The sequence below is a fragment of the Phalaenopsis equestris genome, unplaced genomic scaffold (assembly GCF_001263595.1).
Source record: "Phalaenopsis equestris unplaced genomic scaffold, ASM126359v1 Scaffold000756, whole genome shotgun sequence".
Taxonomy (NCBI): Eukaryota; Viridiplantae; Streptophyta; class Magnoliopsida; order Asparagales; family Orchidaceae; genus Phalaenopsis; species Phalaenopsis equestris.
Window position 1 is genome coordinate 51,633 of NW_018165196.1, and position 16,076 is coordinate 67,708.

At 32.8% G+C, this 16,076-nt stretch overlaps 1 protein-coding gene across 1 annotated transcript; it reads right to left on the minus strand.

The window, feature by feature from the left end:
- Positions 1-724: 724 nt before the first annotated feature.
- On the minus strand, positions 725-10,758 carry LOC110030733 (mitogen-activated protein kinase 10-like). Its single transcript, XM_020733623.1, has 10 exons — positions 10,155-10,758; positions 9,211-9,619; positions 8,148-8,275; positions 7,991-8,050; positions 7,453-7,602; positions 7,209-7,364; positions 6,575-6,786; positions 6,386-6,487; positions 5,400-5,518; positions 725-1,648 (listed from the first exon to the last, which is right to left on the minus strand). The coding sequence occupies exons 1-10, from the start codon at positions 10,176-10,178 to the stop codon at positions 1,215-1,217; spliced, it is 1,794 nt and encodes a 597-aa protein (XP_020589282.1). The 5' UTR covers positions 10,179-10,758; the 3' UTR covers positions 725-1,214.
- Between the last annotated feature and the right edge of the window lie 5,318 nt (positions 10,759-16,076).

Sequence of the window (16,076 nt, forward strand, 5' to 3'; positions counted from 1 at the left end):
TTTTTAAATTTCCAACACTCTCATGCCTTCCAGTCACACCTTTATCCTCAAAATCAATTCTCTCTTATGTATAAAACAATCTTTTAAAAATGCTTGTAAAGTAAAGGTGAAAGCATAACAACAAAAAGGATAACCATCATCATCATCATCACATAAATATTCATTAAATTTCTAATAATTAGTTGCATGCATCAAAATGTGATTTATTTGATGTACTTATTACACACAAACCAACTTCAATTTATGCATAATATAAAATTTGTTAATAGAGATTTTGTTTCTGTTCAAGAACGAGAACATCAGCTAGATTCCCCCATGGTTGTCTCCCTTGAGATTTTTCTTCGTGGCCTCAAAGGTCAAATATAAGTAGATCATTAATAGAACCTTTTGATTTAATTTTTTATTTTATCTTCTTCAATCATAACCTAAAATATATTCAAGAACTCTATATTGCCTTTACTAAAGCCAAATCCCTCACATATCATTTCTCCACAATCTAAAACTCCCAAGCATCAAATTTTTAATTTAATATTCATGCCCATCATAACTTTTCATTAGGCAAAAAAATAATAATAATAATAATAATAAAATAGAAAATACATAACCATGCTATCCAATCCTTTAAATAATAATAATAATAAATAAAACATATCAATTCTAAAATATAGCTATTTTAAATTGTTTTAATAAGTTAACCAAATCAAATCAAGAAAAAATTCTATGGAAAAAATTGCATTTATTCATCCACCTCTATTACAACCAAGCATTCATTTGATAATACTATGCTGTATGATATTCTAAAAATAAAATAGCTTCTCACAAATGGACAAACTGCTCCATAAAGATAACAGAATCTCTGCCCAAACATGTTCCCCCTGATCAAGAAGTCGAGAGTTTCCTCACATAATTTTCCATCTTGTGCTTATCCAAATTAAAAGTGAGACGACACAACCTTTGAAATCCAACACAAACAACCATTTTTTTTTCCTCAATGAGCAATAACTGTCAGTTCGCTGGAATTGTATAGTTTCACTAGAACTTTGTTTTACAAGATCCTAAGAACTGTACCAACTTCTTATTCTCTTAACCTATTGTTCCTGCACTTTTTTTCTCCCCCCACCCCCTTCTTTTGGTTTGTTTCCACCCATGTGGGAAAACCAATAAAATTAAATGTCTACCTTAACCAAGACCAGCAACTCCCTCCTATCAGGCATCTAGCACATCCCTGACATGCCAAACTGGGCAGCACCAACCTTCCGGTGGCTGCCGGAGGCTGCTGTGACAGCAATACCAACATAGGGAATAGGCTTCCCTTGAAGAAGGTTAGCCTCAATGCCACTGGTTCTCTCGATCTGTGCAGGTTTAGTAGCACCGACAAGAAAGAATGGAGGGGCTCTCATGTCTATTGTGATGTCTGGCGCTGCCATGCCAGGCATGCAAGGCTGGGGGTGATGTGGGTTGTTATCCTCACCTTCAGCTCCCAGCTTGGTTGAACACTTGGTGGCAGTTCTGTGAAAACAGTGAGAAGGTGGAAGGCCAGACTGCGATGGAGGCATCGAATTCCTTATCAAACGCCTGGGATCGTAGGGCTCCTTTATGCTTCCATTCTCTAACGGCATTACTGGTCCAATAACTTTTCCTGGCTTCGCTGAAAAAAAGAAAAGGGATAATGAATTGGAACAGATTTAATGCTACATGCAGAATGACCAGAATGAATAGAAAAGAGATGCTACAATTCTTGAATGTGAATCATAGGAACCGACTGTTTTATGAAAAATTTGAGGGAGATCAAATGGTACCCTAAACCATAAACCCTAAAATAATAATAACATTATATCTAAAATTATGTGTTAAATAAATATCAATTCTATTGTTATTTTGAATAAATAATATATAAAATTAGTAAATAGTTTATCAGAGTTCATTTTAATTTTTTTTTTGATTGAATGAAAGATGTAATTTACAGGTTGACTATATTTTCAAGTTGAAGTTATTAATTATAGTATCAGAATAAATGATATATGCATAGCTTTTATTTTTTGGCAGATAATTTATGGAATCTACAGTCAAATACGCCACAACTTTATATCATTTTAAATTTAATGATTTTATCTATTTTAAATCAAATGAACAATCTTCATTAAAATTTGGCTTTAACATAATGAATCATAAATTTATGCTCTTATTATGATCATCCAATTTTAGAAATCATGCATTTTATAAATCTTGCAACATGATTGCCTTTAATTTCAATTAAACCTTGAGAGTAAATGAAGCTATACACTTTATTCTTTATTAAGATGAGAATCAATGGCAACCAAATGCCGATTTGAGTCTCATCAAAAACCCTTGAAGATATGATTGCCTAAATTCACAATTTTCACACCCACTGTGGTAAGATAATTTTCTTATACAAGATGCAATTTAAAAAGTCAATAGAAAAATAAATTTTTTCTCAAAGATGAACATGCCAAAAGATGACCAACATAAACTCCTGTGATTGATAAAAGAGAAGTCTCAATAAGTATTTGATATTGATGTAGCTATTAAAATCATGAACTTTTTAAATAAAATTAAATACAAAATTTAATTTCTTCTGATGCCCATGAGAGTTAATTCACCAACCCCATGATTTTGCTAATGAGATTACTAGATGCTAGAAGCATCATTGAATAGAAACAAGGAAAATTATTGTGGTTGCATTCAAAGCATTGATATGAAATTTCATAAAATTGTTGACACATACGCACAAAACTAACATAAAGAGTTAAATGAAATTGGACGCTACTAGTGTTTCATACCAAGAGTAAAAAAAGCATGAAAACTTTATATGAGGTATGTATTGCATCTTCAAACATCACATCTTCATTAAAAGGAGTCTCTATTAGGGGACTAATATTAAATTTAAAAAAGAATTCAACTTATAATGCAGACTAGGTCGCACCATCATACAAGATTAACTTGAAAGATTAAAACACCAACTTGAGAAACAAAATGAGAATATAGAACATTTGAGACATTACTAAAAATGCCCCTTATGGATTTGTAGAACATCTTTGAATTTGAATGTCCGTGTTTAATTTTCTTTTATTTTTAAAGTTTATGTTCAATGAAAAGCAATTGCTATTCTATTCTAGAATTGATACTTAATTTTGCAATTCAATCTTCAATTCATTTACTATGAAAGAATTTTTTTTATTTAGATTGTATCACCTAATTTATATTTACTTGATATATGAAATTGTATGTAGAAATTCAAAGGTTATGAATGTTATTATTTTGAATCACTCCGTAGAAATGTAATACATGAAATACCAAATAAACAAAGAAAACCACACTGTATATAGTTTCTAATATCACTCATAAATTATAAATTTTGTAATAATAAAATATTAGTACCTACATCTTCTTGGGCTTGACATTTACAAAAGCTCATAATAAATGAACATGACATAAAATTGAATAGATAAAATTAAGTACTTTGGAAAAAAAATAACTGTTTTCCATAAGGATCAGAATTGAAAAAAGAAACATAGACATCTAAATCCAAAGATATAAAAATATTTAAAACAACTTGATAAAGTCTAGGTCGTTTAATTTTATCTTCTAATTTATTTTATGTGAATGATACTACGTGATTTTCAACATAAATTAAACTTCCTCTACATTTATTATCAATCATCTCTTGCAAAGAACTTCTGCTGATGAACAACTTGTGTATGAAAAAGATACAAATACATATCTGACATGAATTTATCGTTACTTTTTTCACTCTATACAAAATACTATTACATCTAAATTCCAGTTGACTCTTAAGTCTAGCAATCGTGCGCATGATGAGCGTGTGATCTTGTGAAATCTCATCTAAATGTCGTGCAAATCAATCAGATGATGCATTGTCTTGATAAAAGTCTTATGCCAGCGCTCAATATTCTTAATTGTGATCAATACTCTTAAATATAACAGCAATAACTTACAATACTCTATCCAGTGATGTTTGCAAAATGGAGTGATCTCATTTTTCTGTCATGGGGCTTTTAGAAAACTGGTGAGACTCAAAACAATATAAATTCTTAGATTAAAATCAACTTGAACATTATGTTGTTGGTCCACTGATCATTTCTCAATATTCATTTATATCCAAATTTATTCAAAAATTAATGTCTGGAATAGCGATCTCAATATCGAGTATTTTCTAAAACTCTTTTCTTAACATTCACATGAGTTTATGCTAATCATTTATTTTCATGATTCTCATCCTCAAAATAAATAACTATTGTTCCATCTTATCTTTAAACTGAACTGTGAACAATTTTTTTTTTTTTTTTTTACCCAAATGAATATGGGGGCCAAACACAGAGAACTACCACAGCCTTAAGGAACACTCACTGACATCACAGTTGCCGCTAATAGTCATCTCAATAAAAAAGAAGACAAAAACTTCAGCTATTAAAGATGATTATAATAATAACATATTGTTTATAATTAACAAATTTAAAGCTAACTATTAATGAAGACAGTTCATGCAACTTAAAATTGCTCAAATTATTGAATTAAAATGAAAAATCCAATATATCATTCTTGTTGTAATGATTATTGACTACGTAACAAAGAATAAGGTTTATTTATAAATCATTCCATTTAACAGTAAATTAAATAGGTTCAATTTGATAGCTCTTGACATCCCTTAAGACCAGCAATATAAAAATTAGAAATAAAATTAAATGAAGTAACATTATCATTAAAACCGGCATTTACTTAAAAATATGAAGCTGACAACACTATACTTAAATCCCGTAAGACAAGCAATATAAAAATTAGAAATAAAATTAAATGAAGTAACATTATGATTAAATCTGGCATTTACTTAAAAATATGAAGCCGACAACACTATATTTAAATCATTAATAAAACTCTTCACTTAAAAAGAAAAATGGACAATAAACTTTATCATATTAGCTAATATTTAAAAACATATAATTATAAATTTTTCTATAATATTTATTTGGAAAATTAAACTTTATATTTATTTAATACACAATTAAAAATCTAGTATTGCTATTATTTTTAACTATTTATATTAATATATTTATCTAATAAACCTATCATAATATATAGAACTTAATGTAGTATTTCCCTCCACTTCTAACGTCCTAGCTGATAGAGATTTAAAAAAAAACAAAATGCACTATATAGGCACAATTTCATCTCTTAAATTTGTTCTTGGGTCCTATAATTCAGAATCAAACATGGTGATATATCTTCTAAAACTTATCTGATGCAATTATCAAAGATATACTCAATAGCCTTGATGCAAAAGTTTTTTTTTTTAATGTCTTTTGTGACTTGAATTGGCTAAGTTGAAATGAAAAGCTAAGTCTCAAAGATAAAGATCAAACCAGCTGGGATCCTTTGAGGTGCTGGTGAAACCCTTCCCATATGTCCAGCAACCCGCTCAGCTGTTCTATGATTCCCTTGTTCCACCGGAGGTATTGTAGCTGAGTGGACAACCGTTGATCTGAAAAGGCGATTGACACTAAAATGTTATGACAAATGATCCAGGAAATCAGCTTTGTTATCCATAAAAAAATTCACGTAAAAAGCCTATCATGACCGGTGAAGTAGAAGAAAATCAAGGTTTTACAATAAGTATAATGATACATTCACCTGCAGATAATTTGTTCAATTAACGAAAAGGAAATGTTATTAAAGAAACATACATGCTATTTGCATCAATGTTATTAAAATGAAAAAAGTGACAAAATAGCCCCCTGACTATTTATATAGGATCATTTTAGTCCTTAAGATTCTATGAAAGTGTCAAATTAACGCCCATACTCATTTAATGTCTAAAATAGTCCCCAATGAGGACTATTTTAGCCCCCCATTAAAAGAGCATGGGACAAAATTAATATTTTTATTAACATATCATAAAACAAAAAGCTTTAGGATTATAAAAAAAATTAGTTGATGGCACACAAGCAAAAGAGAGAGAGAAAAGGCTAGGTGTTTTCAATCCAAAAAAAACTCTCTTTTCTCCATTAACATCTTTGTGTCTACCATCTCTTAACATTCAATTCTTCCTACATATCAACTTCCTCATAATCTGAGCCTTCGTTTTAGCCACTATATCTTTTTTTTTTTTTTTTGAAGCGGATTTAAGGGGAAAAAAATCTATATGGAACCCTGGTGATGACCATATAGGATAAACCTATGGCAAATTTCAATATAAGTTTTCGAATGAGGCAACTGTTGACAGCAAAGCAAAAAATATACATGAATGTTGAAGCACAAAGGAGTCATGTTTTTTTCTCAACGAAGATGCAACCTCATTAACAATGGAGTATAAGATGCATGTAAAATCAATAATGGTATTTGTCATTACCTGGGAAGAGAAGCATGATTCCTTTCTAGCGGAATTACCGGACCACTTTTACCACCATTCTCCTCGAGGTGAGCAAATTGCCTTCTGAATTGATCAACAGCACTGCATGATTGAGATAAAAACATCAACAATAAATACACGACTCATTCAGCTTATATAAAAAAAACATTATATAATCACAAAATTAACCTAGGATAAAGGAAATTTGTTCTCTCGGTTCCATTGATGTAATCTTTGAGAAGCTGAGGATGATATTCCAATATCTCACGATATATGAGTTCCCTAATATCTTCTTTAGTCACTCTTCGTCTCTCAAATTCAAACTCCATTTTTGTGATTGGCTGACATGCGGGCTCCCTCTCTACTTTGGACAAGCCTTTAAAATAAGGATCAGCCAATGCCTACAACCAAAAGACCATTTTAATAGTAAAATTAACTACCAAAAAACATCATGCCAGGTATCAAATGTAAATTTTAAGGGAAATTTGCATACCCAACACACAATTCTCATGTAGTTGCAAATCTCATACTTAAATTTTCATATTCACATACATAGAAGTTAGGTGTTTAAGGCTATTTAAGAGAAGGTGTGTTCCACTTTTCAAAAGTGATAATAAAGCTATTGTTGATGTGATATTAAAGTTTAAGTGCTATTTTGTTGATGTGATATTAAAGATTTAAGTGCTATTGTGTAAATATGAAAGTTTACGGTGAGATATGTAAATACATAAAAATTGTGTGCTATTTAAGTAAATGCCCCAAATTTTAATTCCATAAAAACTTTAAAAAATTAGCTTGCATTACTCAAAAGGCATATTCATACCTCCTCCGCAGTTGGCCGGTCCTTTGGATCAAATGCTAGAAGCTTTTCCAAGAGTTTGAGAGCTGAAAGATCTACATTGGGAAACTTTTGTGAAAATGGTATGGGCGACTTTTTCCTCATGCTGCTTAGATAACGCCTTGCCTTCTCATTTCGTACCTATGTTAGAAAAAAGAAATATTTAGCTTGTTAAGGTTCGAGTTATAGTAACTTTCAGCATATATTATTGCATAGAAAACATGTGCACCCTTGAAATGGTATCCAAAGAAGGTGTTCCCAGAAGATTGGTCATCAAATCCAGTTGATGAGCCACGTTTTTCCCAGGAAATAATGGCTTTCCAGTCAAAACCTCAGCAAAAATGCAGCCTATGCCCCAGATGTCAATGGCAGCTGTATACTGCAATTTCAGAATTCATCACTCTTGTCATGAAGGTTTAATTGAAAGAGAAAATAAATTGAAAATCCTGAGTTTAAAAAATTCAAGGTTGCAAGAGTTCAAAAAAATTTCTAGAAAAACATTTTTTTTGACTATAAAGTAACATACCATCATACTTTAACACAGCTTTATTTAATCAACTGCACTCATCACAATATTGCAATCAGTGCTACTACCGAGGCATGAATAAATGAAACAAAAGAGTGAAATGATGAGCTATATTTTTCAAGTTGGAAAGAGCTACATAGTTCGTATTCCCTCAAAATAGCCATGTAGTTCATATATCGCTTTCGTGATAAAATTCTTGATAAAAAAATTTTCTTTCAGGTTTTATGAACCAAAAAATTACCTTGGAAAAGAATGAGCCACACAGCTCAGGTGCCCTATACCACCTTGTAGCAACATAATCCTGCACATCATATAATTAAATGATAATTAAAGCTCAAACCTGAAAATTTAAAAAAAAAGGAACAAAAAATCAAGGAAACTAAGAACTAATAACATACCGTCCAGAATATTGTTGTGGGGTTATCATTGAATGCAACTCTCGCTAATCCAAAGTCACATATTTTAAGTTTGCAGTTTGCATTAGCTAGTATGTTCTTCGGCTTTAAATCTCGATGATAAACATTAGCTGCATAAGAATTTTTTTGAATTAAATATGAACATTAAGATTGAAAAGTATGGCCATAACCATGATGGTCTCCATATATATTTATAATGAGGCAGATTGTACTAAAAAAAAACTACAAAATAACAAAATTTAAATTCAATAAAAGGAAATGTATATCAATTTAATAACCCAAAAAAAAAAAAACAAAGGATGCTGTCAATGGTTATCAATTTTATCGTACGTGCTTCTTTAAAATCTTAAAGGAAAAATGCATCATTACTCAAATCATCAATATCTTCTTTAAAGACAACTGATGATGAATGCTAGTATCATCAAACTGTTATGCAAACAAGTGAATGTGAAACACTGAATTTTCTTGGAAGATTACAATACATACCACTCAATTTTTATGCATTTGGATATCTAACATCTAAACTTCAATTTTTACATACATACTTACCAATGCATGAAATGGAGTATTTCACTTTTTAAATCCTAAAATGGTGGCATTTTTTATGTGATATGAAAGATTGGGTGGTATAAATCTAAAAAACAAATTTTAGGTGTTAGATATTTAAATATATAGGAATTGGGTGGTATGTATTTAAATGCCCAAACCTCTGACTGAAACAAGTGTGCAAAAAGCCCATCAGATAACTAAATAATGAACACGAGAGAGGATTGCAAGTTTTGTCAAATTAATCGTTTCAATTCAACTATCAGTTTATTGTTTTGTGCGAATAATAACAAGTAACTCAATCGTTAAATGCCTTTACATATTTCTTTCAATCTAAAGGAAGCCTTTTTTTTTTTTTTTTTTTTTTTTTTGAGCCAGCAGGCACAAATAGGCAAACTAAATAGAATTTTAAGACAAAAGAAAAAAAATATTACAACAGCGACCTCTCTCATTGCTCAAATTCAACAAACTTACAAAACAAAAGTTGAAAAGGACAAACCTGTATGGATATATTTCAAGGCACGCAGGAGCTGATAAAGAAAGAACTGGTAATGCTCTTTTGTCAAATCATCATTAGCCTTGATGACTTGATGAAGATCTGACTCCATAAGCTCAAAAACAACATAAATATCTTTGAAATCTCTTCTTGAAGGGGGTAGCATGATGTGCTTTATCTCTACAATGTCAGGATGTCTAAGAAGCCTAAGAAGCTTGATCTCACGGAGAATTCGGGCTGCATCTGAGATGTGCTCAAAAATATCATGTATCTTCTTGATAGCCACTTTTCCTCCTGTATGAGTGTCTATGGCTGAGCAAACAACTCCGTAGCTTCCTTTCCCAACAACCTCCTGAATTTTGTATCTGTTAACGTCACCATACTCGGTGAAAAATTCCATCTCCGGTGTATTCTGCAAAATATACAAATTCAGTGGCTTATTTTAGGTTGGCGTACAGTAATACGAAGCAAACTGAGGAACACACCCAAAAAATCATTATAGAGCGCACGAACATGATAAATAGATAGAGCAAACCGTAAAGATCAAGCCTGACAATCCAAATCAATGGAAGCGGAAATTTTCTAAATTGAGGGGTAAAAATGACCAATAAACACCTAAACTAGCCTTTTAGAAGGATTGGTAGCAAATTTTTAGCAGTCATTTGTCCATGCAAAGCAGTTTCGATCCTTGTCAATGTTCCATTTAGATCGAGAAGCTTTGGAAAATCGGAGATATTAAGAAAGGTTGAAAAACACCCAAGAAAGCAACAAGAGCGAGATCAAATTCAAAGAAGAGCTTGCAGGTAACTCTGACGAGAAACAAACCAATATTCAACTGATCATGTTTCCCAAAGATCCAATCAGACCAAATTGCTTACCACCACTAACAGATCCCAGATAAAAGACATAGTAAATGGATAAAAAGGTACGGATAAAAAACACCGCACCTTCTTCCGCTGATCGGGCTGCATCAGGGCAGATAACTGATCTCTAAAGCCTCAAAAACACCTTCTTTGTGGCCCCTAAAATTAAAAATTCCCTCTTTCAAAATAACACTTGCAGATCTGAAGCGAACCCAACAAAAATCGGACAGATCTACGAAAAAATCAACCGCATTTGCCCCATCTTCCCCTGCTCCGGATCACAAACTCGCTGTCCCTCCCTACGCTCCTCGAAACCTCCGCGGAGAATAATAAAGCTCTCAGATCTCTCATGCAGTTCCCCGACGTACCAGCTACAATAAAACCACTTGCGAGAGTGCCAGTGGTCAAGATCATAGAGAGGAGGAGAATCTCCCAAGCGTCCAGTTGGCCTCCTGCATCGCCGCTTCCACAGTTCACAAGCTCCGGGGCAAACAAAGCTAATCCACCTCCTCGCAGGCCGGTTCCCCCGGATATCCAGCGGGATCCTCGACGAGAAAACCGCACGCGTCAGAAGAAGCGCGCGAGGAGGATCTATTAAAATCCTAACCTTCTCTCAGGAGTCAGGAGGCAGCGAAATGAATGACGAACGGGGAAAGCCTAAAAAGGGGAAGGAAAGATAGAGGAGCTCATCCCGTGAATCTAGGGCCTTCCTTTTATACGGTAACGGTCCCGGACGCTCACCTCCACCTGTCGACTTCAGTTTTCCTTGCGGTGTAGCTCACCCGGTCGTTATTAATTTTATTTTCTTAACAATCATACATAGGGATTGTGGATTTTTATGCATTATAAATTTTAATAAATAAGCTTCTGTTTTTGTTATTCCTTTAATAACATCATGGGAAGGAATTAGAATGATCAACCTTAGAGAAAGCCGTTTTTGTTATTCCATTTGGGAAGGAATTAGAATGATCAACCTTAGAGAAAGCTATACTTTAATATTTATAAGTTTGATTAAGTTATTCATTCAGCTATAAATATCTTCAAGCATTACTTTAATTAATTTTAAATTATTTAAGAGTTTATAATTTATCATTGTTGTGTGCTAGAAAATTTATGACGGTAGAGTGATAGTTTAATATATTAGCATTACACGATAATCCAACACACATAATAGTAAAACAACAAGAAAAGACATCTTAATTTTTACTTGAAAACCCGAATTTTCTACAAAAATACACCATTTCTTCTCATAATTGGGAGAACGGGTTTATTGTTCTATACTAGATACAACATTCATCACAATAAATAAACAAAAAAAATGTGTCAGGAACAATCAAAGTATTCTGACTACAATTGTAGTAAGAAGTTGTCGTCGGGTGTCAGTGATCAAAGGCGACAAGTGGTTATTGTGGTTGGTTGTTGCGGAGGCCATAAGCTATCATCGGGACATCAATACATGTGTTATATGTTACAGTCATTTTTGTTTTATGATATTTGTAAGCAGAAGTCGTTGGTAATAAGAGGCCAGTGGCGGCAAGTATTAATGACCATTGCTGGTCAACAGTAGTGACAGATGGTGGTCGACGGTGTCATCGAGTCTTTAATCGAGAACAAACCCTGGAATTTCTCTTCTTCTCTACTATCTCAAGTAAAGAGAAGATGTATATTTATAGTCTCTGGGTGGGTAAGGCAATTTTAGTCTTTTTAGCAAATAATTGCGCTAACCACCCAATCAAATGATTCATATTGATCGCTACTGATTATAAGAGCTTTTAATAATTTAGGTGTCATAATGATCTTAAAATTGATTGAACTTAGGCTCGTTGGATTTCAATCATCAGAACACTCAATAATGATTTCAAGCTCATAATGACCTTGGGATAAAGCAGCTAGGCAGGTCAGGTCGGCGATCTTGAGTCGGTGAAGCGGTTGAGCAGGCAAATTGAGTCATCAAAGGAGAGGCACTATTTACATTTGACTGCATGCATGCTCGTGTGCTTGGGCATGAGGTACGTTCGTGTGCATGCCTGCGATCATTTTGCGAAGAAAATTTTTAAATTTTGTGAATGTTCTTACCCATTTTTTTTCCAATTTTTTACCTTGGTTGAAGTGTCGCCTTAGTTGTTGTTGCCTCCCTTAACATAGAATGTTGTTGCCTCCCCTAACATAGATTGTTGTTGCCTTCCTCGGCATAGTTTGTTGTTACCTACCCCAACGTATGTAGTTGTTGTCTCTCATGTTGTATATTATTTTGCCTTCTTCAATGTAGGTTTTTGTTGCTATAGCCGAAGCATGTTATTGTTACTTCGAAGGAGAGATAATTTAACCTCGAAGGAGAGATAATTTGTGCTTAATTTTCCTTCATGATTCCCCCAAATGCTAAAAATAATATCAAAACCCAAATGAAGGGGTATCGACACTAACTAAAAATGCTTTGATAATGTTTTGAAAAATGTTTCACTTTTCAAATGACATGGTGTTTAAGATGCTAAATCCATTTGATTGAGCATGCTTCCCTCCTCCTAGATGTATTAAAATGTATAAGGTGAATTTGTGCATTAGCTTGTTGTTTCCACCAATACTCGAGTTGATGGATGTTCTATAGGCTATTAGAATTAGGATTTTACATTTCTCTTGTTGGACCATGATGATCATTGTCAGGTTGATTTCCTTCTTCAAAAAATATAAGGCCAAGTTAACAACAATGATCTCAGCCAGTATCGGTAGGTTCATTAGTGACGTGCACGATCATATATCTTCACATGAAGGATCCAATAAAGAACTCATATGTCAATTTTTTTCTTTGTAAAGAATGACTAGGGATTTCGTACAGTCAGAAGAAACTACTATAGTTCCCCATTCTTTTTCAGATCACAGTGGATGACATATTGTAGATGCTTGTTTTTCAGGACATTAAAGATATGCAATTTAAGAAAAAAACATATCAATGAAATTGTGAATGAAGAGTTTTTTTTTCACAATAGGTGTTTCCATTCATCCTAGAAGATCTCATGCCAGGATTCTAAATAAAATGAGAAAAAGCATTCTAAACTAGCTCTTACCACCCCTTCGAAGCAGTCCCTAGGATAGTGATTAGCTGACAAATATATGTCTTCTTTACATATGTCATTTTAAATTATTTTATATTTATTTCTTCTATCTGATATAAAATTATTTGTTTCTGATGATAAAAAAGATGGACCTTTATGTGGGGCTTAATATTTCCTTAAAAGAGTGAAATTTTGAATTTATTAAATCCAAATTATATCAATATAAAAATAAATAGAGATATGATTCTAAGGTTAAGGAAGTTGTGTCCTTAGAATACTAATTAATAAAGTGGAACATAATTTTTTACCCTGACAACTTCCCTCTCAATGTAGTGTTAGGATCCAAAAAATTCTAGAGAGGAATCGGTGGATGTATGGACTAATTTTAGCCGAAGCACCAAGAGCTTGAAAGATTTAAGAGTTAAGGTGTTTGTCCTTGAAGAGGAGAATAAAAGCTTGAAGTTTGAGGGAGGAAGTTGATATTGTTAGAGTTGGAATAAAGGTCTTGCAGGAGCACATCCCTGATGAGGAGGAGGACAATGTTGAAGTGGATTAGTGTTTTATTACTACAGGCTTATTGTAGCCTTTGTACGTTTTGATAGTGTGCTTATTTTAGCGGCTTTCATTTGTTTGATATAATATTTGTATTTATGATAGCTTGTTTATCCAAAATATTCTTTTTGCTTGTTGTACTTTTTACACTTTCGGATATTGCATATCTTTATATGTGGAGTCACATATTTTTGTTCATATTTTACTTTTTGAATGTCACTTCATTCCTTAAAGTTGCAATAATCTCTGGTTGGTTAAGCTAGTTGATTATTATTATATTTTGGATATAAGTTGACAAAATTAGATGACATTTATTAAGAATGTAAGAATTATCCTAGGTTACCATCTCGGTAGCATTTAACATTGTTAAAATTTTATGAACAAAGTTGAATGAAATTCATTTAAGATGTTTAGCCTATCTTAATTTGTTAGTCGGAATGTCCACTTGACATTTATAACATGTACTAAACAAATCAAATGAAATTCACCAAGAATTTTTTACCTATACTAGGCAATTTAGTCAGAGCTTTTACTTGACAATCATGACATATGTTGGAGGAGATCAAATCAAGCCCCCCTGAGACTTATTAACCCCAAATTTGGTGCAAGAAAAATTATGTATTTCTCAAGTATGTGCATAGGTCGAAATGGACCGTACTTTCTCTTAAAAATATAGTTTCAGCCATATTCAATAACGATGTTTGGAAACTTTCTTTACTGTTGCTTTTTGAATTATTGCCCCTCTAATGGGCGTGTTATTCAAGTGAGCTCATAAAACATTCATAATTTGACCTGAGAATGCAATCATAATTGTATTCAAATAAAGTTTTATATTAACATGAGAGAACACGACTTCATTACTCAAGCAATACAGAGTACATCAAGTATTAGAAGGAAATCAAAGCGAATACATAGATATAAAGTGATAATTGAACAATAAAAAATATAAATAATAACTATAGTACATGAATGCATTGATTACTAATAGTATTTGCAAAGATTTTATGAGTTCCATGCTTAAGAAAGGGTCTTTCATTATGTTATTTCAACTTGATTTCTTTGGGCTTGGTCATAGTTGTAACCACAGAATGCCCCTCCCAAAGGGTTTTAAGTTTGTTGCATTGAGGCCTTTTTTCTAGTGGCCTCAAGAATTTGTAAAACCAAGTCCCCAATTGAGGTATATTGAGGTTCTACTCTTTTGTTAGAGTAGTAAGCTACCATCTGGTTATATGAAGCAAATTTGAGGAGAGCCATCTCTTGAGATTTTGAAAGAAGTTAAATTTATGTTAATATTTTTCATCATTCACATCTGAATTAAAATCTTAAACTCAAAGGCTCAGGATTCTAATGTCCACTAGGTTAGGTACTTTTGTGCCAAAAAATAGATTCGATGTTATTTCCCCTTTAGAGTACATGATGTGGATCAATAATCCTAGAGAATTCCAGAAAGTTCTTCAGCCCATTGCCTCCCAACCTTTCTGGGCTAGCTTCTAGGCCCTTAGGAATGATATAGTTGGTGACCTCAGTTTGACTATTCATTTACGAATAAGTTATCAATGTATGTTGCAGTTGGATGAGGAGATCCTTACATAAAGATGCAAATACCATTTTGTTTAATTTAGTTTCATTGCCAATGATCATTTTTAAAAGAATGCCAAAGCGACATATCATATTCTTTCAAGCAAACTACCAGGCATTTTCTTCCATAATTTTGCAACGAGTTTTGCTTCTACACATTTAGTAAACTAATATGTGACCAAACTTACAAACTTTTTTCGCTTAAAAAAGGTATTTTAATAAATATTCCTTTCTAGCAAAACTGCCAAGGGTTTTGGAGAGATGTATAATTTATCAATATGTGTGTGAGATTAGAATGAAATTGGCAAGTATCATATTTCCTGGTGATACACAAAAATAATATACTATTTTAAGTACCATTTTTATGCCTATTTTTGGTGATAATGCACTTTAAAGAAAGGCATTTTTGTGTTTTTGTTGTAGGTATATCATTTTTAGGCATTTGAAGAAAAAATGGCAAAAGGAGCGAAATTTGGAGCAAAAACAGCTGGGGTTTGGCGCATGATGCGCCAAAATCCAGAGCGCTGGCGCATTATGCACCCGGCACAACATTTTCAAATTAAGATGGTTTGAGATGAATTTTGCATGAATTTTCAAAGGGACACTTGTTCTAAGCACCCCATGGAGTGATTCAATGCATTTAAACACTATGGAAGGTTCCAATTTGAATGGATTTGGATCTTGAATCAATGAGGCACATCTTTTGAAATTCAAAGTTTTGACTTTTGAATTTTTGAGGGAAATTGAAACTCCTTTCAAAGGAAGCAGGCCAAAAGGAAGGGGGACTTCTAGAGTGTGACGAGAGGGAGAGAGAGAGAGAATTGGC